The sequence below is a fragment of the Mytilus edulis genome, chromosome 3 (assembly GCF_963676685.1).
Source record: "Mytilus edulis chromosome 3, xbMytEdul2.2, whole genome shotgun sequence".
NCBI lineage: Eukaryota > Metazoa > Mollusca > Bivalvia > Mytilida > Mytilidae > Mytilus > Mytilus edulis.
In genome coordinates this window covers 26991032-27018199 of record NC_092346.1, presented here as the reverse complement: position 1 = coordinate 27018199, position 27168 = coordinate 26991032, and the positions used below count along the sequence as shown (strand labels likewise).

The 27168-nt window shown below is 31.3% G+C and overlaps 1 protein-coding gene across 8 annotated transcripts in view; it reads right to left on the bottom strand.

Annotated features, from left to right (window-relative positions):
* LOC139516120 (spectrin beta chain-like) overlaps window positions 1-27168 on the bottom strand; it is a 95714-nt gene that overhangs the window by 15057 nt on the left and 53489 nt on the right. For all 8 annotated transcript variants that reach the window (XM_071305979.1, XM_071305980.1, XM_071305978.1 and 5 more), the window contains 39 exons: window positions 26467-26640; window positions 25879-26099; window positions 25386-25572; window positions 23558-23758; window positions 23010-23126; window positions 22704-22817; window positions 22191-22373; window positions 21564-21709; window positions 21075-21189; window positions 20497-20607; window positions 19926-20105; window positions 19309-19512; window positions 18796-18945; window positions 17874-17978; window positions 17266-17451; window positions 16742-16897; window positions 15955-16143; window positions 15159-15245; window positions 13211-13329; window positions 12616-12844; window positions 12116-12237; window positions 11698-11758; window positions 11247-11348; window positions 10606-10794; window positions 10239-10316; window positions 9390-9653; window positions 8750-8896; window positions 8209-8346; window positions 7690-7815; window positions 7198-7328; window positions 6694-6880; window positions 5907-6107; window positions 5414-5509; window positions 4496-4630; window positions 4047-4229; window positions 3485-3676; window positions 1942-2097; window positions 1361-1578; window positions 853-1042 (listed from right to left, as the gene is read on the bottom strand). In XM_071305979.1, coding sequence (XP_071162080.1) covers window positions 853-1042; window positions 1361-1578; window positions 1942-2097; window positions 3485-3676; window positions 4047-4229; window positions 4496-4630; window positions 5414-5509; window positions 5907-6107; window positions 6694-6880; window positions 7198-7328; window positions 7690-7815; window positions 8209-8346; window positions 8750-8896; window positions 9390-9653; window positions 10239-10316; window positions 10606-10794; window positions 11247-11348; window positions 11698-11758; window positions 12116-12237; window positions 12616-12844; window positions 13211-13329; window positions 15159-15245; window positions 15955-16143; window positions 16742-16897; window positions 17266-17451; window positions 17874-17978; window positions 18796-18945; window positions 19309-19512; window positions 19926-20105; window positions 20497-20607; window positions 21075-21189; window positions 21564-21709; window positions 22191-22373; window positions 22704-22817; window positions 23010-23126; window positions 23558-23758; window positions 25386-25572; window positions 25879-26099; window positions 26467-26640 — 6090 coding nt within the window. The remainder of the gene's footprint in view (window positions 1-852; window positions 1043-1360; window positions 1579-1941; window positions 2098-3484; window positions 3677-4046; window positions 4230-4495; window positions 4631-5413; window positions 5510-5906; window positions 6108-6693; window positions 6881-7197; window positions 7329-7689; window positions 7816-8208; window positions 8347-8749; window positions 8897-9389; window positions 9654-10238; window positions 10317-10605; window positions 10795-11246; window positions 11349-11697; window positions 11759-12115; window positions 12238-12615; window positions 12845-13210; window positions 13330-15158; window positions 15246-15954; window positions 16144-16741; window positions 16898-17265; window positions 17452-17873; window positions 17979-18795; window positions 18946-19308; window positions 19513-19925; window positions 20106-20496; window positions 20608-21074; window positions 21190-21563; window positions 21710-22190; window positions 22374-22703; window positions 22818-23009; window positions 23127-23557; window positions 23759-25385; window positions 25573-25878; window positions 26100-26466; window positions 26641-27168) is intronic.

Genomic DNA, 27168 nt, shown 5'->3' with positions numbered 1-27168 from the left:
CATTGACCTTAGTTTGACTTAAGGGGGTATACCTTGGTTCAGGGAGATAACTCTTTAAATCAGTTAAGCGTTTGTAAAAGTCAAGTTCATCAATGTATTTTAAGCATTCACCTGAAACAGATTGAAAATGATCTATGTAACCTAGAAGCTTAGAATATATTTTTGAAAATGGTTGACACAAACGTACTAATGATTTTAAGAGTTATTTCCCTTAACCTAGGTCTACCTCCTTAAAAACACAAAATATATACTGTAAACCTACTTATGTTTGTGGATACTTTATTTTGTGTCAAGTCTTTACTAGCCCATATTTTCGCAATTTTTAAATTTGGTTGGCGTAGTTAAATAAGTAAAGTTCCAAGTTTAACATATTGGCGTTATTTTTCTGTTCGCAAAAGTCACGAAAATAAGTTATATTTAAGAATTGAATGCTTCTTTTAGTAACTTCAGTGGGGTGTAAAAGCATTGACCAAAGTACATTTTGTATCCGCTCTTCATTCTAAAAATGTGCGCACGGTCACTGCTTTTACAACCCTATGAAGTTACAAAAAGAAGCATTTAATACTTATAATTACATTTATTTAGCTATAATCATGAAAACATGCATTTTATAATTGTTTTATTCAATTCACCGGTGAACTTTATTGTAGGACCATGTGTTATCATGAACGAAAAGTTTTATTGAGTAATGCAGTTGCTTAAGGAATAACACGTGATGTGCAGTTAGCCAATCAGAATAAAGTATTATAATGAAACATACATCTAATGTAATTATTACATTATAGCAATTTCAATACATTAATAAGGTTTATGTCAAGATGTTTCAAAATGCCATAAAAATTTCATACTGACCTCTTCTGACAAGAAATGGCCGTTTTGAATCATCATTTGGCCCATATGTAAGAATTTGTCAACTGGATCCTTCCTGCTGTCTATTTCTGCCTTGTGCTCTTTACTTCTTGTTACAAGAGCTTCAGCTCCTGGTAAATCTTTTGGCACTTCTTCAGCATTGATCATAGCTATCATTTCATTTATCCATGCCCTAAATATGATATTTACAGATTAGTGATTATTGATTATTACATAAATTTTTCAAAATTTTATGCTTTGTGCAATTCATTTGTGAAGTTCTTAGTAATCCTTGGTAACTTTCATTTCCCTAATTCAATGTACAATGCAGGATAAAATTCTTCTCCACCTTTCACTTAATGTTGCCTTACTTTTTAAAAAATGCCCACAAATAGAAAGATTTTTTCCAATTTTCTATCATTTTCCCAAATTTTGCTATTCCTTTATCATAATAAATATGTACATGAACAAAAATATCTTAATTGTTACTACTCTTGATGAAAATACTCACGTTAGTTCTCTATAGTCATTGAAATAGATTTGTAACTGGTCGGCCTGTTGAAGTTTTTCTTTTCTCTGTGTAGCTTGTTCTACCAAGTTATTCCAAGCTTTCACCATCTCCTCGTGTTTGGTTGCTATATGTTCCTGAGCATCAGGGAAGGAAGACATTAACCGTTCAGCTTCCTTGGTGATGTCTTCAACCTGAACACTAATGGCAGCTAGATCTCTCTTTAAAAAAAAAGGTCAGGCGTAACATATTTGAGGATGGAAGTCAGATGATAAATTAACTGTTTAAAAGTAGATGTTAGAAGCCACCTGAATTCAAGTTTTCATATAAACAATTGTATTGAAGATAAAAAGATTTTAAATACCAATCAACCAAATTTCTTGGTATGGGCCTGTTCAACATGAAGTTTATCAAGCACTTTCTGGAGTGTGAGGTACAAAACTGCTCAAATTGAATTAACTTGCATTAACATCTGTTACATTAGCTCTTATTAGAATAAATTGATCCCAAGATAAAAATTTTTGTCTGATTTTGATTATTCCATTTAATAACAGATCATAACATCATACTCAATCTCAACTAACCTCTAATCCTTCATGTCTACTAATCAAAGCTCTGACACTTTCTAAATCATGACCGAAATCTTCACTTGCGATAATTCCCTCTTTTTCTTGTATCCAATCTAACGTGTCGTCTGCATCTCTGCCATACATATGGACCTGTTTAGCAGCTTCAAGGGCCTGGAAAGATTTTAATAAAAAGTTCATATGATTGACTAATATACAGTATTTACGAATGTTATGGAATTTTCCATAGTTCAAAAAAAAGTTTGAGACCCTGCTTGTTGCAAAATCAGTGTTCTCCTTTTTTTACTAAGGTAAGGTGGGTGTTTTGAAAAAAACTCTTGCAACCGGGTGATTTTTTTTTAAATATTTTCAACAGGGTTTATTTTTTTTTACTGTGGGTTGGGGTCACAAAAAAGAAGGATAAGTATTGTATTCACATTTAATGGAACCATTCTTCTGCTATCACTGCTAGCCTTTCATTAAATGATTTGACAAATTAGTTTTGTGCATCTCGGATAGCATATCATGATGGCTTTTGCAGGACTCCCTCCTGCGAATGCATGGCCTATTGAACCAAGATTCTGTCCTGTTCCTCGCTTTAGTGCTGTATTTTTGGCACACAGAACAGTAATATCCTTCTGTGACGATTAGCCATTTAAAGTCCTGTTCATATTTCATATGGGAACATTTAAAGAGATACACATATTTATTTCTGGACATTAAAAATAATGGGACACTCTTTTAGAAAAGTTGTACCAAATAAAACGATTTTCCCCTTTTTAAGTTAAAAAATCAAACTTTTTCTTTTTCTTTTCTTCAATAGTAATATGACCCATTGCCTGAGGAACAGCCCCTCATTTAACATGTTTAATGAATATCCCTCATTTGGGGATTGTTCCCAACCTGTTTATCTTCGCGATCGCTTGTGTGCCTTTTCTGTTGTTTTGATACTTTTTTTCAATTTCAACAATTTCAATACAACTATCCGTTTTAGTTGACTTATATGGCTTAGAATTTTCCTTATCAGCATCGTCATCTGCCTTTCCATTCCCCCGATTAATAAAAGAAAACATTGAAATTTGACGATCCGCCATTTTTGTCAATGAAAACAAATCTGCGAGGCGCGATTAGTATTTAAATTTTTACGGTGCGGAACCGGAAAAAATCCGGAATTTGAAAAAAAGCCGACCACCTCCTAAAATGGAAAGGTGGTCGGCTTTGAAAAGAAGGTGGTCGGCACACCCGGCTTAAATGCAGAATGGAAAACACTGAAAATATTAACATAGCAGATAATAGGAACATATATAAATAGATATAAGAAGATGGGGTATGAGTGCCAATGAGACAAATCTCTATTCGAGTTAAATTTTATCGTGAAGATGGGGAGGTAACTATATTAATCTTTGTACTATTTACAAGTATTTTATAAAAAGCAATTACTATCTTAAATTTGCCAGTCAACAAATTTCATTCACATTTGTATTTTTTTTTAATTATTTTATTGGAAATAGAATCTTCATGTTTCTGTAACAGCAGACAATTTAGAAAATGGACACTTTACCTCTTGTCGCGCTTTTGCTATATCATGAAGTTCTGTCCACATCTGTTTAACTTCCTCAGACTTTTTACTGATGCCATCTGATTCGTAATGTTTCACTTCAATCATCTGTGTTGCCATTGTCGTTACATTAACTACTCTGAATTCATTACTGTTGACATCATGCATGAAATCTTCAAACTTCTGCTGTAAAATCTGCAAACAGGAGATAAATAACAATCAACTAATTTTTATAGATTGAAATATTTACCAATGCAAACTTGACTTTTCACTGCGGGTATTACCATTTTTACTCATATTTCTTCCACACATAACTTTTGTACAAAACTCATAATGCACACTATTTTCCTCCACTTGAAAGTAGCAAAAATAAATCACTTTCGAAAATGGGTTTACAGTAACTAAAATGTAGAAAAATAACTACTTAATTACAATGCTGAAACTCAAGTCAAAACTATTTTGCTACTTAAGGGAAGTGAAATGGTGAATTTTGATATATAGCATTGTTCTCCTGTATAAACAAGAATAACACTAGATCACTGTAGTGTAAAACTTAGCTACTTACTTCAACGTGTTCCAGATCTTGTCCATAATCTTCAGAACTAGCTGTCACAATATGTTCAGAAATCCATGTAGTAACTTCCCCTACTTCACGATAATATTCATACAGTTTCTTTGTATCATTTAACATAGATCGTCTCTGAATGGTTAATTCCTGAATATGACTGTACTTCGTTACTACTGATTCCTAAAACAATAAATATGGCATGGTTCAGAAAATAGAATTTAGTAAGGCTTAGAAATAACTGATTTTCTTATTTTTCATAAAATTTGTATTTCGTTAAAAATGCAATTAAATAGATTCAGTTTTTGGGTAAAATTGTCATATTACATGTAACTTGAAAATAAAAATAAAAAATCTTCAAAATAACAATTATCAAAAATCTGTTTTGTATATGACATTTAATAAATTTTTTCCAAATGTTAACTATTTTCAATTAAATTAAAACCTACATGCTGTTTCTTGATATTTTCACTGTCATAGTGACCTTTTTCTACAAGTGATCTTTGTAAAGAACCAAGTTCTGCTATATTGTTGTTGTAGTTTTCTATATCCCTCTCTAAAGTATCTAACTTCTTGATATAAACCTAAAACATACAAAAAACATACTTCAATTCAAAAATTGTATTTTTTTAATATTCAAACAAAGGGAATGAATACAAGCCTAGGCCTATATAAATCCTTTCCTCCAAAATACACTTGTCACTCGAGAAAATCCAAATTTGAAAAAAAAAAATTAAAAAAATCACAGGAGATTATTTTGTAGGTAAACCTATACCATTTAAAAATTGAAGTCAACCTACAGATGTAATCAAGCTTAAAAACTAATTCAGTGGGATCAAAATTGCTTCAAGAAGAATTTTCAAAATGCATTTACATGTTAATTCAGATATGAAATCATAACTTTTTTAAATTTTGAATGAGGTAATATTAGCCACAACTATTTCCAATCAAGTCTAACTCACCAACCAAACAACTACATGTACCTTAGAATTCTACCTTAGCAGGTGGCTACATAAAGATGCTTTGCATAAGTATAAAAATCTCTCTGCTATGTGACAGAGAAAAGTTATTTGCCGTTTTCCAATCAAGGTCAAAAGAGAAAATATTACACTTCCCAGATTAATGTTCTTTGTTCAAAAATTCATACTTCAAATCCAGAAAATGGTGAAATAAAAAAATCATTACATAAAAGAAGATTTACTTGTAAAATTTAGAATGGAAATGGGGAATGTGTCAAAGACAACAACCCGACCCTAGAACAGACAACAGCAGAAGGCCACCAATGGGTCTTCAATACAGCGAAAATCTCCCGCAACTGGTACATCTTTGCACCTCTTGTGTTTCAATGGGCCAAAGAAAATATTTACCTGTACAGCCTCTTCATCTTTACCATAGTCAGGACTATTTAGTACTGGCATTTTCTCTTCCATCCACATATCAGCCTCTGATACTTCTGTGTAAAACTGAAATCATAGAGATGCCAAATACAGATAAAGACAGTAAGAAAATGATTTAAGCAGATACTTCAAACACAGAAGTAAAACAAAGTACATAAAACTTTGAGTTTTGTCAAAATAGAACTTGAATCAAATAGAAAGCTGGAAAAGAACTTGATTCATTAACACAAGCATTGAAGGATTCTAATTTTTTTTTACAATCCACATATTTTTATCTCTGGTGGATAGTTGTCTTAATGGTGATCATACCACATATCCTCATTTGTATATTTGTTGTTTTATGTTAGTTTCTTCGAGTAAACTTTAAAAAAAAAAAACACTTTTTTTTGGTTTTGAAATTAATTCATTATCAAAAGTTCTGATTTATGCATTATACAACTTATGCAAATATTATGAAATTTACCTTTTGAGCTTCAACAGATTCTTGAAGTTTCTTCTTCCTGACAGAAGCTAATTTTTTAAGTTCTTGTAGTTGTGTGTGGAGTTCTTGTAGTCTCTGTTCAATGTCCTCTGAAGCGAAATGTTTTGCTTTGACCATCCTCTCTGCTGAGGTGGCAACATAGTCTATCAAAGGTTCATGGGCAACTATTTCAGATTCCATTGTCTAAAACGAAGGAATAAAAATCTTAACTATTTCAGTTTAAACAATGTATCAAAATATACTGCTAAGACACAGTACATAATCTTCAGGGTTATGGGTGATATCATTATTTGTGCACCTGCAAGAGGAAACAAAATATGTATAACCATGGGACAAATATTCAATGTTAAACACCTTTCTAAATATTACACAGGATGCATTAGTTTCTAAAAAGAACTATAACTGATCTTTTATTAACCACTATATTCATATCATACAAATAAATGAACTCTTATAGTAACAAGAATGTGTCCCCAGTACACGGATGCCCCATCCGCACTATCATTTTCTAAGTTCAGTGGACCATGAAAATGGGGTTAAATCTCTAATTTGGAATTAAAATTAGAAAGATCATATCATACAGAACATATATACTAAGTTTCAAGTTGATTAGACTTCAACTTCATCAAAAACTACCTCGACCAAAAACTTTAACCTGAAGCGGGACAGACGGACAAACGAACGAACTGACGCACAGACCAGAAAACATAATGCCCCTCTACTATCGTAGGTGGGGCATAAAAACCTTGTTATATGCCTATTATCATACCTGGTGTTTTTTCATCAGATATTGTACAGCGACTAGTGAACTTCCAAGTTCTGTAGAGGCTGCGACTGGTTTCTTCTCTTCTATCCATAATAGCTCATCCTCTATATCTCTGTAGTACTGGTACATTAACTGAGCATCCTCTAAATTATCTCTCCTAATTTTGGATGGTTCTATCAGTGAAGAATACCTAGAAGTAGACCAAAATATTTTAATCTTTTCCAGACAAAGAGTTCCAGACGAAAACTTTTTACCAAGTTCAATCATATCAAATTCTGCCTTTTGGAAGTCAATAAAAAATTATCAAAATTCTGCCTGAGAGAAAGTTAATGCAGTCAGTGAAGAATTTTTGTGTATCTTTTTTTTTATCATGACAGATAAGCATTTCTAATATTTTTCTTTAAGGTAGTTTAGCCCTGAAGGTTTACTTCCGATTTTGGCACAAAACAATTATCTACTAAATGACCCATGGTAAATACAGATCCTAGAAACTGGTTCATATCTTACCTATCTGAAGTTTCCTTAGCTCTAGCCTGTAATTCTTTATTCATGAAATGTTTAGTGTCCTTGAAGACCTGTGCAGCATCTTTGATGTCCATTACTTTCTCTTTGTGATTTGTGATATCTTGTTCTAACATCTGTTAAAGCAAAAGTACATGTAGTTCACAATTAAAAAGACATTTATATCTAATATTCTTCCAGTTTTTCAAAAGCTGTTTTAATGGACAGATTTTAACAATTGTCTATATGATACCTGATTAAAAATAGTTCAGGATATTCTATTTAAAGAAGTTATACAAAATAAAAATATTACTAAGTTTGATAACAGAGTTTAGACCTTTGCAATTTTTGAAACAACTTGGAAATGTTAATAGGTCATCCCCAACGGCTCTTAATAGTTTGCTCTTAAAATACTGAAAAATGTATGAAGGCAAGATTTTCCAATTTGCAAGTTTATAGAATTGTTTTACTTTCATACAGTGAAAAAAGAATACATACCTGGTGTTTCTTTAGAAGATAATTAACCGATGTTAAATCTTTCCCATGATCTTCTGAAGATAGCTGGTTTTCAACCTCGTCCATCCATACCATCAGATCATCAATCACTCTGTTGAACATCAAAGCCTACAAGAATCAATATTTCATTAAAAAAAAGCTTAAATCTTTTTCATTAAACCAGAGGTAATGTAACTGTGACTTGACTGTAAGTGTTACTCGCCACCTATTGCAGTTTATTTAAAATTCTGTCCCTCTTCAATTTGTTTTATTAAACCAAACCGATTAACTGGCCCCGAAATTTCAAGTCACAGTAACAAGGTCATAAAATAATAGCCTTGCTCTATTTAGCTTTCATAACGCAAGTCCGTCTTATGGTTTAAAAGGAGACATTTTTACCAGATGCATGAACAAAAGGATACATAAGAGTGATTCCTATGTTATTGCCTCTCCATATCTTTTAGGTATAAAATATATAATAGCTTCTTTAAAATCTGTGATAAAAAAACATATTTGACTTACTCTATAAGCATCTTGTAATCTATCTTTTTTCTCAGCACTTGCTGCTATCAAGGCCTGCCAGCTAAGTTCTAACTCCTCTAAGCGTTTCTTGATATCATCTGAGGCATAATGTTTCTCCTCTGTCAGTCCTTGACCCTCCTGTAAAACAAACAAAATGAAATGAAGATCAGATAATGTTTACAGATACAAACTGTTTAAACTTCCAAAATAAGAGTTCTCCATAATAGCCTAATTTCTCTGAAATGCCACTAACTGCAACATCATGTGGTAACATTTTTTCCCCATCATGACAGTTGCCTGTTTTTCATTTCATGCAAAAATACAGCAAGAGGTTACATTAAAAAAACACATAAATAATTCAAATGGTTCTCAAAATCTAAATGTAAAATTGCTCATTGCTGAGTTCTAGCAAGCCTATACACAAGAACTTTTCAAGGGTTGGTGTGCACTATGTTCACGGAAAAACTTACAATAAATCTAAATTCTTAGTTAATCACAACTTTTAGTTTTTAACTCTGCATATAAGTAAATAAAAGCTTACATCTTTAACAGAATCTACCCTGTTTCTGTTGGCCGACACCTCAGCATCAAATGCTACATGTTTCTGTATCTTAGCCTGAAGGTTGGTAGGATCTCTGTAAGACTCATCTAAAGCTATCTGTAGTTTCTCATTGATCCAGTTTGATACCTAGAAAATTCAAATATGCAACTTTATATACAACTATTCACCAACTATTTCATGTTGAATAAATGTTTCAAATGAAACAGCATTCAAACTGCAATTGTATGTAAAAAAATTAAGGTTCACATTCATTTTTTAAATGGTGAAATCTATTTGTTCATTATGTAATAATTAAGGACAAATTATAGAAGAGTTCAAGTAATAATGGAAATTTTGAAAGAGCAATTTTGTCTTCAATTTTAAACAAAACTGTTAATTTCACAATTGCTATAGGCTTTTAAAAGTATAAAAAAGCCGACAAACAACATAAAAATACATTTGAAGGCCCCCTTGAAGGTTTCTAAGAACTGTAAGAGTCATCTTGCACGCAAAACCCCCCATGGGCATTTTGAAAAATTGGCAGGTATGAGCTCTTCAGGAAATTTCTCTATCTGCCTCGTGTGAAAATGTTAGATTATAATTTCACTTTTTTGTCCAAAATTTTTGAACAAATTCTTACTTCATATAAATGTCTAAGGAATAACTGATAATTCTTTGAGTCTTCCAATTTTTTCTTCCTGGCTGCCATGCTGTCCAGCAGACGTTTGTATCTATCCAATACTGCCCGACAACGATCTGTAATCTCATTGACAGCATAATGTTGTTGCTCGACAAGATTATCAGCAAACTGTTTCATATCATCCACTTTGTCGACCTGAGCCATGGTCATCTTCTCAAAGCCGTCATGTTTCTTGATGAGAGCTTCTACACTGTACAGTGTGTTCTGAAATAGAAACAAGGTCATCTTTAGTTTTCTATGTTGTGTGTTGTGTACTATTGTTTATGCGTTGGTCTTTTTCTTTTTTTAGCAATGGCGTTGTCAGTTTATTTTTTACTTATGAGCTTGAGTATCCCTCTGGTATCTTTCACCTCTTATATTCCCAACATAATCAGTAGTTAAAATAACACAAAATACTGCTAAAGATTTTAAAATAAGATATCATTTGTATATGTTATTTCATAGCATAATACATGTAGTTTATTTATACACCTGTATCTCATTACTTCAGTCGATATTTAAAAAAAAATCTTGCACCTTATTTGATATTCCTGAGTAAAATATGGTCCATTATATTTGGATCCTGGTTTTTAAAAGATTCTGTCCATTTTATTACACATAAGTTTCTAAGGAGTATAAGTGATATATTTTTCATGCAGGTAACTGCTTCAAAATGTTCAATAAGGATTAACAAATGAATAAACAGTTGTTAGTTAGCCTATTTCAACATCTTTTCAATGTACTCTCAGAAAGCTATTAAGAAATATTTTTATTATTTCATTATTGTGGTTGAAATAATTGTATACTCACCCCAAGATCTTCATTGGCTAAGAAGGCTTCTTTAGAAGCTATCCATGTCTCTGTCTGTTCTGAGGTCTCCTTGAACATCTAAATGTAGAAGACAATAGTTATAAATTATTATGCTAGTTTTACATCATATCTTATAAAGAGGAGGTGTGTGTTCTGGTAAAGCTTTTAAACCCAACATTATATTGAGACTGTACCAAGTCAATCTATCTATACCAAGCGTTGTTTGTTATGGAGTGCTTCGATTGTATGTCTGTTTATATTAGTAGTTTTTTGTGGTTTCAAGAAGTCTGTTGTGCTGTGGAATGGAATGACAGGACGAGAAAATGTTCAAATGAATCATGTACAAAATTTAAAAATCCAACCCTACCTGAAGATCATGGCACTGTGTCAGCAGGTTGTTACGTTTATCCCAGGCTCCATTCAATGAAAGTTTGGCTTTATCTAACTGTCCTATAGCTTTCTGTATATCAGTGGCAGCATAATGTTTCTCACTGACCAATCTATTTCCATGTTCTCGTACTGCAGCAAACACTGGCTTCCTACCATCTATTTCAGCCTAAAAATACAGCACATCAAAGGAAATAAGACACAGTGACTTGCAATTTGTTTTGTGAATATCAGAATTGGAAAATAACTATTTTTTCTACATTATAATAAATTAACTCAGTGCCTGACAAGTCTTTGCTTGTAGAAAGTCTTATGGTGCATACCATAAATATGGAAATTTGTTAGAATTAATTATAAAATAGAATTCTTTGTACATAGAGTCGTACTGTCGAAACTTGACTGCTGCAAACATAACCGTATATGTCAAGTTTGCATTTTACCATTTATCAATTGAGACCCTTCCAAAAATGCTACACTATTTTAAATAAAATAATTTTCAACTTCAGCTTTGACTATCTATTCTTTCTCAAGAAAGTTCTAGGAGATAATAGCAAACAGATTGTAATATAGTCTTCCTTACATATTGGTCAATAGAATGAGAACAGACAATAGAATATTTACCTTCCTTTCATGATGAAGTTGTAAGAAGATCTCAGCCTCAGGTACATCCTTAGCCAACTCCCCAGAATTCATTGCACTGACCATGTTATTTGACCAGGAGACCTTTAAAATAAAAAAAATTATATCATAACAGAAATTATATTTGTAAAACACTTTAAATCAAAATTATCATTTTCACAAAAATGCTGGTATTTCTCATATATATTATTTTATGTCAGAAGACCACAGGTTCTATTACATTTACTTATCCTTTTAATTTTTTGATTGGCTTAATTGATAAATGCTTCTCAATACTACTTCTTAATATGATTGATTGTTGGTTGCTTTACGCCGCATTAGCACAAAAAGGCTATATCACGGCGACTTCTTAATATGAAGAAAGCAAATTGATATAATTTCATGATGAAAACTCCTGCTATTTACTAATATTGCAAGTTATACCAATACATACCAGCTCCTTGCTATCATGTAAGAATTTCTGGAGTTCATAAGACTTGGATAACATAGCTTTTCTGTAAAAAAGAAGAAATAGTTATGTTGTGATATTCAAAATTTTTTGGCAACTTTGTGCATTTGTAAAGCATACTTATTCATATACCCAGATCTTTGGACTGAATTCATGTTATAAAAATATCATATAATCTAAAAATCATGAGTAGGAATATCAATCCTAACGTCATCTCCACACAGTTTTGAGCTTATTCTATTCATAATAGATTTGGCATTGGTTAAACTTTTGCCATCAAAAATGCAACATTAAGCATGTATATTAAATATCAATTGAAAATGCATCATTATACCCATCCAATCAAGCCATGCACCTTTTACCTTTTTTCAGATATCATTATACATATAAAAGTACAACTAACCTTTTGTCAGACAGATCTTCCAGTTTTTCCCAGTTTTCATCAGCTTCTTTCTGTTTAGTTTTGATAGATTCAGCCTTCTCTGGGTATTTCTTGCAGAGTCTACCAGCTGATGATTCTAATTTCTACAAAAGTGAAAAAAAAAACTTTACTTTTGTGCTAGTTTTACTTTTGAGACATATGATTTAGAAAAGGGAGATAACTACAACAACTAGTTGAACTGCATATTATTTAATGCCTGTAGCAAGTCCAGACCAAGTCAAGTTATGTGTAGCCCTTATATTGTGTGTCTTTTTTGATTTGGAAATGTAGCTGATTGTGTATAACCCCAAATCAACACACATGGGCTGTGATAAATTGAAAAATGAAGTCATACATAAAAACTTATATCACATTTTGTTAAAAAAAAGTATCAATAACAAAACAATAGTAAAAACACTCTTTTAAAATATAAACAACAATCAACTTTTATTACAAAGTATTATAATTGTAATGAATCATACCTCTAGCTGATTTTGTAAAGCAGACATATCTCTTTCTGTCTCTTCCTGTTTACGTTGTAAGGCCTCCACACTTGGGAGATCTTTACCTAAATCTTCATTAGAGAGTAGGACAGCCTTCTCATTCATACGATCATTTATATCATCAACATCTCTATTAAATGCATGGATTTCTAAAGCACCAGACAGATCTTTTTTATACTGCTCAAGTTCACCTTGTATTGCTTTCCATCTACAAAGTAGAAAATAAAATCTTTGATTATTGGCAGACAATACATAGACATTTAATCAGTGTGTTGTAAATGTGTGCAGAAGTTATGATATTTCAAAGTGATATGTGCCTATCCAACAGCCAACTTGATATATGTTAATCCAATCCATCTCATGAAAGGGGACAATGTCAACATTTGGAAGTAAATTATGCCAAATTTAAAAACTTTAAATGCTTTGAAGAAAGATTTTGCATGGTTCAAAAATTTACATGAATACAAAATAGATCAAACTAAAAAAAAGTAACTGCATGTATTGTGTCAAAAACAAGCTTTTTTTTTGGTTAAATATGTCTTTTTATTTTACAATATATATTTGCCACAATTACTTTTTATTCATGGCATCGCGCCTTTCTTTCACTATTCCTGTGTCAGTTCTTCCTTGAGAAATCAGTTTATCTGCTAAATCACTGATGAATTTGATTCTACCATTGTCCACTGTAATTCCCTGTAAAGATTCAATACTTCACAAATAAATTCATTGTTCACAGCTTGTTCACGAAAAAAAAATCATACAGATCTCTGAAAATGAGGTAGATTTTTCTTCTACAACAATGACACAACATGCCTTTTAAGGTGGTACCCAACACTTTCACTAAAATTAATTTGGCTCGTTTAATTTTCATAAAATTTTGACAAAGTATTTACTTTGACCCTTTAACAAAAATATATAAATTTCAAAAATTTTGAACCAACCATTTTATCAGAAAAATTACACTGGTTATATAGCAGATTGACAAACACCAATTGTAATCATTGAGAAGCTTGATATTCCCTTTACAACACAACGTTATTAAAACGTTTGGCTGATTTTACAGAGTTATCTCCCTGTAGTGTTAGGTACCACCTTAATCCACTGAGTACTAAAATTTTTGTGAATCTGAGATTTTATTTAAAAAGACACTCTACTTTGTCTATAGAATAACTGACACTGAACTATAGATTGGTAAACATTGTCAAATAATTTTAAAACATCTTTACAGTAACAAATTTTAATCAAATATGCTTATTTAAGATGAAAGATGATTTTAAAGGAAAAGTGGGGGCAGATCATTTCTTAGTTTATGGGTTGTAGATATCTTTCAACGAAGCTACCATCCCCTTACTTATATCTGTACATATAATTTCTATTACTGTAAACTGCAATTTCTAATTGAATCTGACCAGTTTTGTCATTTACAATGCCAATCTGTTAATTTTTTTTTTCAAAACTATTATCCTATATCTTCTTTTGCATAATATTATCATAATACCTCACAAACACCCTATTTCATGTATTTGGACATTATTTCCCACCATTTTTAAAGACATTATGCTAGACAAGTCACATGGACGAAGCAGCACAAGAGGTTGGTTATGTTTCATGCAACATGCTAGTACATTACAATTATGGAATCGAAGCGGCAATGCATCACATTTGGTTTGTATGAAAGAGACATATGAAAATCTTTGAAATATAAAATTATATTAATCTCACTTAAGCTGAATCACAAAAATAAACTCAATTTTGAAAAGTGAGTACTTTACGATGGTGTCCAGATAACCTTTTTTTTAAAACATTAAATTCATCAATTTCAATAAAATGTATATAAAGACAGTACAGGGGGTGAAATAAGAGTGAGAAAATATGTATATGGGTGAAAGGTTGAGATCTTGCAGCAGTTGCATAGCCATGCTTGGTGGCCATTTTGAACAAGGCTTCATGACATTTTTCAATTAACTTAAATTTATACTCAGGATAAAATCCAGTCAAATTTTTCTTCTGAAACTAAAATGGTTAAGTTAAAAAAAATAATGAATATAAATTTGAAACCCATACAAGTCTACTGAAAATCATTTTTTAAAAAGCTAGTTCTACAAGCTAGGAAAACAAAGGAACAGGGTGAAAACAAATTACAGAAAAAAATGTTCTACTAGAAAAACAAATCTTACACTCAGTGAGTCCTGAAATTCAAACAATCAAATTAATCTGCAAAAATGTGAAAATAAATACACAACTACACAACAAAGGAATAAGGATCACTCATGCAAATCAAATTAGACTGAAATATACAAACACACTACATATCTAGTTTGAAAGCTAAAAAAAGCTCTAAACAACTTTGCAATCTGTCATAATAAAAAAAACACAAGGAAAACTCTGATTAAAGCTGACTGAGCATTAGTTTTAAAAAAGCAATATATACATAAGATGAAAGATTCTGTCAAATTCACTGTAATATTAGAAAATGGACCAATCTTGAAATCCCTTTGAATATAATGGAATAATCCACTCACAGCAGATTCCTGGTCATTGGCTTTCTTCTGGAGTTCACAACAATGTTCATAGTCACGTCCTAAATCTCCTGCATTTACCAATGAGTCCTGAAATGAAAAGATGTTCCATGTCAGTGTTTTAATCCAACTCATAGAAACAATAATCTTGTCCAAAATTTACTCAACATAAAGAACTGTTTTTAACCCTTTCCTCCATGGAATTTTTTTTTTTACATACTTGATTCGCATAGGATTTTTTCAATAAAAAATAATCATCAGGTTTAAAGTATTAATGCATTGCGAAAACAAATTTTTCATCAATGAAATTCCAGTCAGAGGTTCTCATGAATATCCTTTTTATATTAGATACATTTTTTTTAAGTCTGATGAAGATTTATCCTAGGTGATATGTTTCAACTGAGGCACTACACAGACGTCAAAAGGTATCATTATGGAGTAAAGGGGTTGGCGTTAAAAGGCGTCATTATGGAGGAAAGGGTTAAGACCATAATTATATGCATCTCAGGCTCTAACAATTAGCTTTGTGCTGTAAACCTTCTGTTTCTACAATTTAAATTTATCTGTACATAGCTGTCACCATACATGAATAAGTAGCCCGAGTACATCTGTTTCTTATTCATTTCATACTTTTTATAATACTTTTTAAATTAATTTGTTAGTCCTTTAGTCTAGCCTGAGAAACTTTGGACCTTACTGTACTTTTTAACTTTTTGTCATGTATTCCATATATACATTAATCAAAAGAGGAAGCTGAACACTCTTATTGGGAAAGCTAATACTTGTTCATTCTACTCACTTTTTCTCTGATCCACATTTCCACTTTGTCCACTTGTTCATTAAACTCCAGGATATCTTTAGCCTCTACTAGACCTTTTCCTCTATCATTAGATGCCTTTAATAATTCGTTCCACTTAGACATCAGCCTCTGAAGTGATTGACGAACTTCATCCGGCTTGTATTTCTTTGCACTCAACACATCACCTTGCTGTAATTTTTTAGAATTTTAGAAAAGAAAGTAAATAAGAAGAATTTGAAATCTAATAGATATCATTTCTAACAATAATTGAGTATATAAACATTTGAAAATCTTTTCAAAATAAAACAAATACATAGGTAACTTAAACATAATCAATAATTTTTTTATCAGAAGGGACAGCATATGTAATATTCATTTTAACATGCATAAGTGATAACATCACTATTAAAAGGAATAAATTTGGGATAGAATAATGCTCCCTCTAATTTTTAAATTTCATAAATAAATTTGGGATAGAATAATGCTCCCTCTAATTTTTAGATTTTTTATAAATAAATTTGGGATAGAATAATGCTCCCCCTAATTTTAAAATTTTTAAAATAAATTTGGGATAGAATAATGCTCCCCCTAATTTTTAAAATTTTAAAATAAATTTGGGATAGAATAATGCTCCCTCTAAATTTTACAATTTTTTAATTTTAAATTTTTATCTAATAAAAAGAAATCTTTGATGAAAAATACTGAAAAATACTGAAAATCATATTATGTCTGTCCAAAATTCCCCAAAACCTATTACTGGAGAATATCCTACATATATCATTTATACCTGTTTGATTTGTTCTATTTTGTCAGTATTAGCCACACATTCAGCCTCGAAAGCTTGATGTTTCTGTAGTTTTCTCATCTTTGATTCTAAATCTGTGACATCCGTGAAGTTATCTTCATAAGCAACCTTTAATTTGTCATCAATCCATCCTTCAGTCTGAAAAATTAAAAAAAACAATTGAAAATTAAATTTCAGATTTTTATATACTGAAAACAGGCAACCTATTTTCTGAGCTATTCATTTTTGCAGATTTCAAAACAAGAAATGTATTCAGTCCCCATGATTTTATTTTTATATTGTTGAATTTCGATGAGGAGTTAGTGAAAGTGTACTGTCAATATCAGAGTACTTTCTGCACGAGTACAATATATCTCACTGTTGTGAAATCAAATCACCAATGAATATCATTGCCCTTCGACTTGTAAAAAAATGTTTACCTAAAATGATTAACAGTAAACGCACATTAAATTCTCTCCATGTTGGTCATGAAGAAAGAAATATTTTCTGTGAATTTCAATGCATACCTCTACAACATCTCGGTTGAACTGTGCATACAACATAGCATCATCCAGGTTTCTATGGCGACCAGCACATTGTTGTTTAATATGTTCCCTCCGTAATGTGACTTCTTCAATCACCTTGGCAACACGGGGAGCTTCAAAATGTTTTTTGTTTACAATCTCTTGTCCATGGTTTTGTATGGCATTTAACTGTAAACAAAAGAAAAAAGTTCATTATTATAATTGCTTTAAAAAAGACACAGTGGTGGCCTTGCATTAGCAGTTTTCAGCTCTTTGGTTGGCAGTTGTCTCTTAGACACATTCTGCTTTACCATTATTAATTCTATTATCAGGAAACTACAACCAATATATAAAAATATTGAATAAACAATATTTTGTTTCAGCTTCTGATTCATTAAATTCATCTCCAAATTCATTCTCCTTCCGAAAATGAATTCTATTTCTTATGGTAACACTTTTTAGTCAATACAACATCCTTATTTCTTATTTATCCTGGATGTTTTTCTGCATATCAAATAATTTTTTATAGGCACAAAGCACTATCTATTTTCTTATTCTTGCCTCATAGAGTATTCACAAGATGCTAAATATCTACATATCAGTACATGTACCTTTTCATTCTGGACATCCAGAACTTTTTCAAATGCTTCGTGTCTTCTGATCTGACTATCTATTTGATCTACGGTGTCTCCATATTCAGCACTGGTCAAATATGCCTGTTAAAATAGCATTTGATATAAGTTTACTGAAAATATGTATGATATTTAAAATAACAGCATACTGAACATAATAAGAATAAGTAATGTCTCTTACCAAATACAGTCATTATCAAATATCATGTTTATTTTTTTACCATCCAAATTTTACCAGTTTTTTTTTCTTTTTTTCTTTTAAGAAATGGTCCCAAAGTATTCCTATAAGTGTGCAGTTATTTATAGTATAACTAATCGCCGTATTTGAATATCAAAAATAAGACAACGCGTGACCGAACGACGCATGGATTAAACGAGTGCGCAGCACGAGTTTAATCCATAGCGGCGTTCGGTCACAAGTTGTCTTATTTTTTATATTCAAATACGGCGATTAGTTATTCTTTTTATTACATTGGCAAATGGCGTTTTTTTAATGAAATTAATGTAGAAAATGTAAGGAACTATATCTTTTTCCTACGCATTGACAATTTGTTTTGATCCGACGTTATCGACGTCTTGACAACGCCTATTGTTGTATGACGTCAGAGAGTGAAATAACCACGTTTATTTCACATGTGAAATTATCTGTTTTTATCTAACTGGGAAATCAATGTAATTCATTGCAACCAATGTAATAATTTTTTTTATTTCTTAAATTGCTTTGAAAGATGGTAAGTGAGAAAACTTTATTACAGTTTCAATTCATACACTATGCACTTTTATTTTTTCTTATATGGTACATCACTACAAAAATGCACACTTAGCAAATTATATTTGCTTCTCACATAATTTTTTATGTAAAAAAACCATAAACCAACACACACAATAACAATATAGTTACCTCTTGTGAAGAGCTGGTATTATTGAGCTGCTCAGCATCTCTAAGGAAGGTATGTAGTCCGTAAAGTTGTTCATAATGTTGTCTTCTGTCCTCCCATACTTTTCTTAGTCTTTCTCTTGCTTCTTCTACTTGTTTTACTTTTTCTGTTATCTGCAAGACAAAAAAAAAATCAATCAAAAATTGTTTCTGGAAAATTAATTCCTTAACCTATTATAGTGTAAGTCTGCATTTTTTTCAAAACATATATTCAATACTATATTATTGATACTAAAATCAACTGTTATATGTAATATTCAAAATCAATTTTCATTATTGAAAGCACAAACAGACATATTCCAAAAGGGTACGAAAAATTGTCCAAATTTGAGAAGATAAAATTAAGTGCCATTCGGCATTTAAAATAATTATACATATTTCTTTCAAAACTTTGCATTCATTTACATTTCACCTACAGATCAATTTTCTACAAATTAATGTTAACTGAGTTAGTTACCCTAGCAACAAATATTTTACCTCCTCTGAGTTAGGATGTTCATCCTGTACCATGGCCTCTCCAGTCTGTGATATTGTAGAGAATGTATCCTCTCTAGCATCAATCTCAAGCTTCAGTTCCTCATGTCGTGCCCTTACTAGCTCAACACCATGTACATCTCTGACTGTCTTTTCTGATAACATTTCAGTCTCTATCTCTTTGGCCCAACTCAAAAGATCTCTGACCTAAAAATATTCACATGATGTCTCAGAACGAAAGGCATTTTTTTCTTATCTTCATTTCTCTTTTAAGTCATGAATACTTAAGTTGAGTTTTATTAATCAAAATTATTTTCCCATTTAGTTCTAATTCCACTAGTTATTCTGCAAACATAAGCATACCTTTGTTTATACTCAATTTTCTATTTTAGGAGAAAACAGATTTTAAAGTATTCTATTTCAAAATTTGTCCCAGTGACCTTTGAACTGTTTCCAGATTGAGCATGCACTGGAATCAGGTCTATCAAATTTCTCATCAATGTTTTCATTTCATTATTTTAGTTAAGGATGCAATAAGTGTTTCAACCAGTCAGAATCCTTACAATTTGAACTGAATTGTATTATTGTTTTCACAAGTTAATTTGTCTTATAAATCTTACATCAGCCAAGAATCTGTGCATATCAGCAACAGCTAAGAGTTCATCCTTCCTTTGAGCTGCACTGTCTTGTAACACACCCCAGTTTTCTACAACAGAGGCCTGTAACTGTTCTATCTGCTGAGCATTCTCTCCAGGGTAGGTCTCTTGTAATCTCGTAGAATCCTCTATCAATACTTGCAACTACAAAACAATATTAAAATTTAACACTATAGTGTTTTTGTTTTGTTTTTACTTGCTATTTTTGCTTTCTACTGTTAATAAATGAAAATCAGTTTAATCAAAATAATATTGGGCAGCTTTACGAATGAATATGAAGTTGATACAGCCAATTCTTATTTAAAATGTATTTCAACAAGTTTGGTTGTGCAATGATAACTAAAAAAAATTAACGATAATAAGTTCTAATAGCAGGCCAATGATCTTCTGAAATAAAGATCAGCTGATGAGATACAAATAATTATACTTCATCCTAAAAAGTTTAATCACTTAAACAATCACAATTTGATAGTTTAGCTCTTATTATGTTGAGATATCAGAGAGATGAATTGTATGAAAAATATCCATTGCCTACCTGAGCCTCTAAAGCCACCAGTTCATTCTCGAAACCTTCATGTTTCTTGATGTACATCTGTGTGGTAGCCAAATCTTTTCCTGTATCATCTGGTATACTGGCATATTTCTCCTAATAAAAAGTGAAATACATTTTTTAAGGCATTATAAAAAGAATCTTTGTAATATGTGCATATGACTTTGAAAAAAACTTTATTGGAAAAATGTTCTTCCTATAAAACTTTATTTCTGTACAACTATAATTTGATTCAAGTTGATAAATGCATATGTAATATAAATGTCAAACAGCAAACCAAATAACACATATCATAAACAATTACCGACACCATATGATAGGCAGGTGCTCTACATATATGTCATCCTTAAATTGTTTCAAGTCTCGTGTAGTTTTAATATATCAAACTATTTATTATATGGAAACTTCCTTCTCAGATTTTTTTTTTTAAAAATACAGACAACTTTCAGATTTAAATTATCGCAAGTCTTGTAGATGTAACTTATTAAACAATATGTCATCTAGAAATTACCTATGCCAAAAAAAAACAGGCATCTGTACAGACCACTGAACACATAACTTACGTGTATTCTCTGTAATGCATCTTCCACGTCTCTGTTAAATCTATGGATTTCTCCAGCACCATATAACTTGACATCTCGGTTCTCTATTTGTTCTAACAGCTCATTCCAGGCTTCCCTGTAAATGTTAGAACAACTTTATAATATTCACACACAGTTCCTGTATAATAGGTGTCATTTTCATTGGCCAGGTAGTTACATATTTTTACATCATAATTTGTTTTACTGTGTTATCAATTACATAAACAAATTTATTTTGGTGGATATTTGGTTTTGTGGTTTAGCCAGTCTGCATATATGCCAGTAGAAAATTTGTACTGCTTTAAACATCTTAACTTTTACTTGACTTAGTAGATGCATATTATACAATTCATTGTTCATCTAGAGGTAAACTTTTTTCTAACAATCTCAAAGTAATCTTTTAAAACAAAAAACAAACACAAAACTTCAAATCCAAGGTCCTAATTTAGGTAGAAATACCATAGTAATTACCTGAGTTGTTCCTGTCGCTCTTTCACCACATCCTCATATGGAGTATTATCTTCTAACAACCATTTAGCTAACCTCTCACATCTGTTGTACCTCTCTGTCCCTGCCTCTACTGTCCTCCTAAACTCATCAAATCGGTTCCGTAATATCTATAAAATAAGAAGCACTTTTGTATATAATATATTAACTCAATGGCTTCTTTAACTAATAATTTAAAACTTGTTTTACCACAACTGTTTCCTCAATTATAAAATAATCTATCTGGTACATTGGAAGCACAATGTTTTCACAAACTAAAATACTATTATTTTCTATACACACTTCACTTCCCACAAATTTACCAAGAAAGGGTCAATTGTTCTAAAGTTCTTACTTTTGTCTTCCTTTTGGCTCCTTTTTTTACAAAAAAAAAGACTATCATATATTGAGGATGAATAAAAAACTACAAAAATTATATGGTACTTTTAATAGGAAGACATTTTTCTTAAGGTATTGCCATCAATATATAAAGGCACATGTCATTTTTTAATGTATATTAACAAGTGTACATACAGAACATCTACATAAGTTCCTACCCTTGGTGTACCACACGTTTTGATAGAAAATCTGAGATACATTTGCATAAAATACCTGCAGATGTTCATAATCCTGTCCATATTCCTCTGAGGCAGCCAACTGCATCTGTTCACTGATCCATTCCTCAAAGTCTGTCGTCTCTCTCTTGAAGGCAAACATCCATTTGGATTGTTCTAGGTTCTGAGTTCTTTCTGCTGCTAATCTCTTTAGTTTATTCAGATGATCCTGAAGGTTATCCTGTAAGAAAAGTTTTTTTTTTGAAAATTGCATTTAAATAAAATTCTGGCACCTGAAATTCTTTATTTAAATCCTTTACTTTAATTAAAATCATAACTGTACAAATAAACCAATTTTTCAAGGCGTTTCAGCCATTGGCCTTCTTCAGTTCTTTATTTTTTCCTCTCAACTACATGGCTGACATTACATTTGTATTTCCTTTTCAATCATTGAAAACTAGGAACTGATTTTTCATTAATTTTATGTGCACTGTATTGATTGTGGAATATCTTTTCAATAAAAAAAATTGTTTTTGACCATCTAGGTGCAATTGAGAGTAGTTTCCCATACCTGAGCTTTCCTGAGCGTGGTTGGGTCCTGACAACCAGTTTTAAATAATCTTTGAGCTTCTTTTCCAAGACCTGTTACTATTCCCTGATAAGTCTGAATGTCGGTTTCTAGCACCTGTAATTGATATAGTATGAAATGAAACAATGTATACTCAAATGACAGAACCAAAATTTAAAGAAAATTTTATTAAAAATACCAGAAAATTCAAAATTTTTGTATCTTTGTATTTGTTTTATTCAACCTTTTAAGCTACTATATAGTATATGCTGGTTAAATGATAAACTTAATTTTCACAAAACAACTTACCTTATTCTTTGTGAGAAGTTTGTCAGCAGACGCCTCATCTTTACCATAATCAGTACTGGAAGCTAAAGTCATCTTGTCGTTGATCCAGTTTTCTAACTCTGCTACTTCAGACAAAACCTTCAAGTCAAAGTCAATCATTTACTTAAATAAAATAGTGAAAACATTTCATAAAACATTTTCTTTAATATAACTTTTTTGTGGAGGCTGATTGTGTTTGGTATGTTTTTTTTAAACCAACATACCTGCAAAGTTTGTTTTTTTAAAAATTCAAGTGTAACTGTATCAAGTTTTAAAGATAATAGATATCTAATCTTAACAGCAGACATGGCACTGCTTATCAAATATGTTTTAAAGCAAATAATGATCTTAACTCCTGCTGAAGAATAATTACAAAATGCATTGTACAGGGCAGTGCAAATTTTGCAGTTAGCCATGTTAGGGGAGATAACTCTAGAATAATTTGTACTCTTTTTCACAATATGGAGGTTTTCAATATTTGTAGAGTTATGTAGAAATTCTATTATTTATAACTATTGACTACAATTTACCTTTTGAACCTGTACAGACATATCCAGATTTTTCTTGCGTATTTTAGACTTGCTCAGTAAATCATCCCATGATAGCTGTAACTCCTGACATTTGTCCTTGATAGCTTTAGAATTAAAATGTTTTTGATCTATCAACTGATTCCCTGTTTGTAACACTTTTTCACAGGATGGTGAATGTCCACTAATTTCTAATTCCAATTTCTGGAGAAAAAAAAGAGTAAAATTTTAAAGAAAGGAGTAGGTCCGGTAAGACCCCTTTTTGGCCCCAAAATATAACAGTTTTACAAAATTGTTAAAATGTAAACTTATAGTTATTAATCGGACAGTTGAATGCTTCTGCTACAAAAATATGGGCTGTTTTTGACAATACAATGCACATATATCGGGTTGTAGCACCATTAAGTCATGCTAAATTACTGAAATCTTCAAAATTCCATCATTTTAGTTAAATTTTAGACGGTTTCCGTGTAAAACGAAAGTGGCCGCATTCATGTTCATCCTTAATATTGAATTGTAAGTTGTATTTTATGATAATACATAACATATATAAAGGTTGTGGATGAACACGGATGCGACCACTTTCATTTTTGACAAAAACCATCTGAAAAAAGACGTTTTTTGGCATATTTGAGCTTGCATCGGATCGTTTTTTATGACTAAATTAGTTAAAATCTTTCACATAAACTAATTGAATCAAGTGAAATAGACACTTAAGTGTTTAAAAAGTGGTCAAAATCTTTCGTCAGATGAAACTGAAATTTGAGGCCAAAATGACTCCTTACCGGACCTACTCCTTTAAACTTAAACCACTGTAACCTTGTCTATCAATTTAACTCTGATGACAACAACAAGTTTTGCATTAAAACAGTAAAGGTATGTGAGTTTGACAATATTTTGACATGTCTGTAGATTTTAAAACATCTGAATTTGTAATAACAGTCTTTATTACATTGGTTGCAATGAATTACATTGATTTCCCAGTTAGATAAAAACAGATAATTTCACATGTGAAATAAACGTGGTTATTTCACTCTCTGACGTCATACAACAATAGGCGTTGTCAAGAAGTCGATAACGTCGGATCAAAACAAATTTTCAATGTGTAGGAAAAAGATATAGTTCCTTACATTTTCTACATTAATTTCATTAAAAAAAAGCCATTTGCCAATGTAATAAAAAGAATAACTAATCGCCGTATTTGAATATCAAAAATAAGACAACTTGTGACCGAACGCCGCTATGGATTAAACTCGTGCTGCACACTCGTTTGATCCATGCGTCGTTCGGTCACGCGTTGTCTTATTTTTGATATTCAAATACGGCGATTAGTTATACTATAAACAATATCTTCTAAGATGACTAAAATCTGCAATTAACACTTCGTTTTCAAATAACCTGTCCACCAATAAAAACTATCTGCCACGAAATCGCTTAAAAGTGTTGAAAGTGGCATTAAACAACAATCATTTAATCAATCAAATAATCTGCCGGAACATTTTAAATTTCATGAGTAAATTCTATACATCTCACTGGATATTAGGTTTTGCTAGAACATTTCAACTGAACAGATTTCTCAATATCATTTTTTTTCCTGATAGTCCTGAAAAAAATTCTGCTGGTTCTCACTATTATTTCTATCATCACAAAATACCAAAATTGTGTCGGTCCTTTGCAAAATTTTGATGGTCAAAACCTTCAGACCAACATTTTTTCCAAAAAATTTTGCGGAAGATATTTTTTTTTCTTCTGCTGTATTTTAATTCATAACAAAATAACGTCAGCCAATCAGAAGACGTGTTACATCCAAAATTAAATTATATCTCCATACCTGATGTTTCTTATGAAGATTCTGGGCATCAATTAAACTCTTCCCATACTCTGTTGATGATGCTGCAGGAAGATGTTCTTTTATCCATTGTAATTCTTCATCAGCATCAAACTTAAACTGATGGAAATGTAATGAGTCTTGTAACTTGTTTTTCCTGGTATCTACTGCTGGTTTCAGAGTCTTAAATCTAAAAATTAAACAAAAAAATAATCTCTTAGTTTTTGAATTTTCAAATGGATAACTCAATACAAACTTTGAGCTTTTTCATGATGGATAGTGAATAACAAAGAGCCTATATAGTAGACATTAAGATGCTGTTTCAAAGAACTAACATAAAACCTAGTATTCTTAGATAATTCAAGATATGTGATGGTTACTCAAACTGTTATATTTCATTTTCTCATTCACCCATGGTATTTGTATATGTCCATCACCCCTGGAATTACCCTTTTCAAAAATGTATAAATTCCCTTAGAAAATCATAGAATTTTACCTGTCGTTAAATTCATCAACAGCTTTAAGAATTCCAGCTTTATCAAAATGTCCAGATTTGGCCAGTTCTTGACCTTGAGATGTAATAGCCTGTATTGTGTCAGATAATCCTACTAGATCATTCTCTAGATTGTGGTGTTTCTTTAACAATTCTTTCACTCCTCTCAAGTCAGAACCAAGGTCAGGATTAGCCACAGATTTCTCCATTTCGTCCAATTTATCCTGTAAACATATATAATTGTTACAGTATAATATAGCATTACATTTTTACTGACTGGTTGGATGGTTGTTGTAATAATGGGCATGTTTTAAGATCTTTACATAAATAAAACATTGACAAAAGTTAGTGACTTTACAAATTTATCAACCCTTAGTAAACCTTTTGCCCAACCAAACTGAAATCTAAGACTTCTAGGGGTTTAACCACCTTGACTACACAGTATTAATTGACATTTACAATATATATAGATATTCCTTGACCAAATATGTCCTTAGTCTTTAACAACAATTTATCTAATTTACATTGATGAAAAACTTTAGATCTCATATTTTCAGCTTAATCATAAAAGGGGAGATAACAAGTTTATACCTGAGCATCAGCTAGTGCCCTGTTCAGTGTTTGTTGATCTGCTGCCTGTCTCAGTTTGTTTCCTTTATCAGTAGATTTATCATACAGATCTTTCCATTGTGTATTGAGGTCTGACACTATAGTCTTTATTACTGGACTATCTGGATGGTCAGCTGATACCAATTCATCACCTCGCTGAAATTATATATTACATTTTTTCAATCAGAAAATAATATTTTTTCTTTTAAAAGGAGTAGGGGCATTAAGGCCAAGTTTTGGCCCAAGAAAATAAAATGTTTGATAACCATTTCAAATTGGCACATAATGTTTAGAAATGCATAGGGTCAAGAAATATAAATGAAAAACAAAGATTTTTTTCCGATGACGTCACAATCACGTCATAATATGTACTGTTTTTACAAAAACAATGAAAAACACAGAATTTATGCAGTTTTCTGTCTTTATTTCTGTTCTGGAAACACCCTGCGCAGCCGAGAAACAACAAAATAAATTAACAGACGCTTTGTTATAATCTCATCAAACATTAAGTTGTTTCTTGGGTGCGCACATACTTTTTCAATCTAAAATATACTTAAAATTTGATGAAAAAACAAGGAAATCACGAAATGTAACAAAAAATGCAAATTAGGTAATGATTTGTTGCCATGGTTACTTGTTTAATGTCAAATTTGTTTTGTTTTTCTTAGTACCTGATACCTTAGT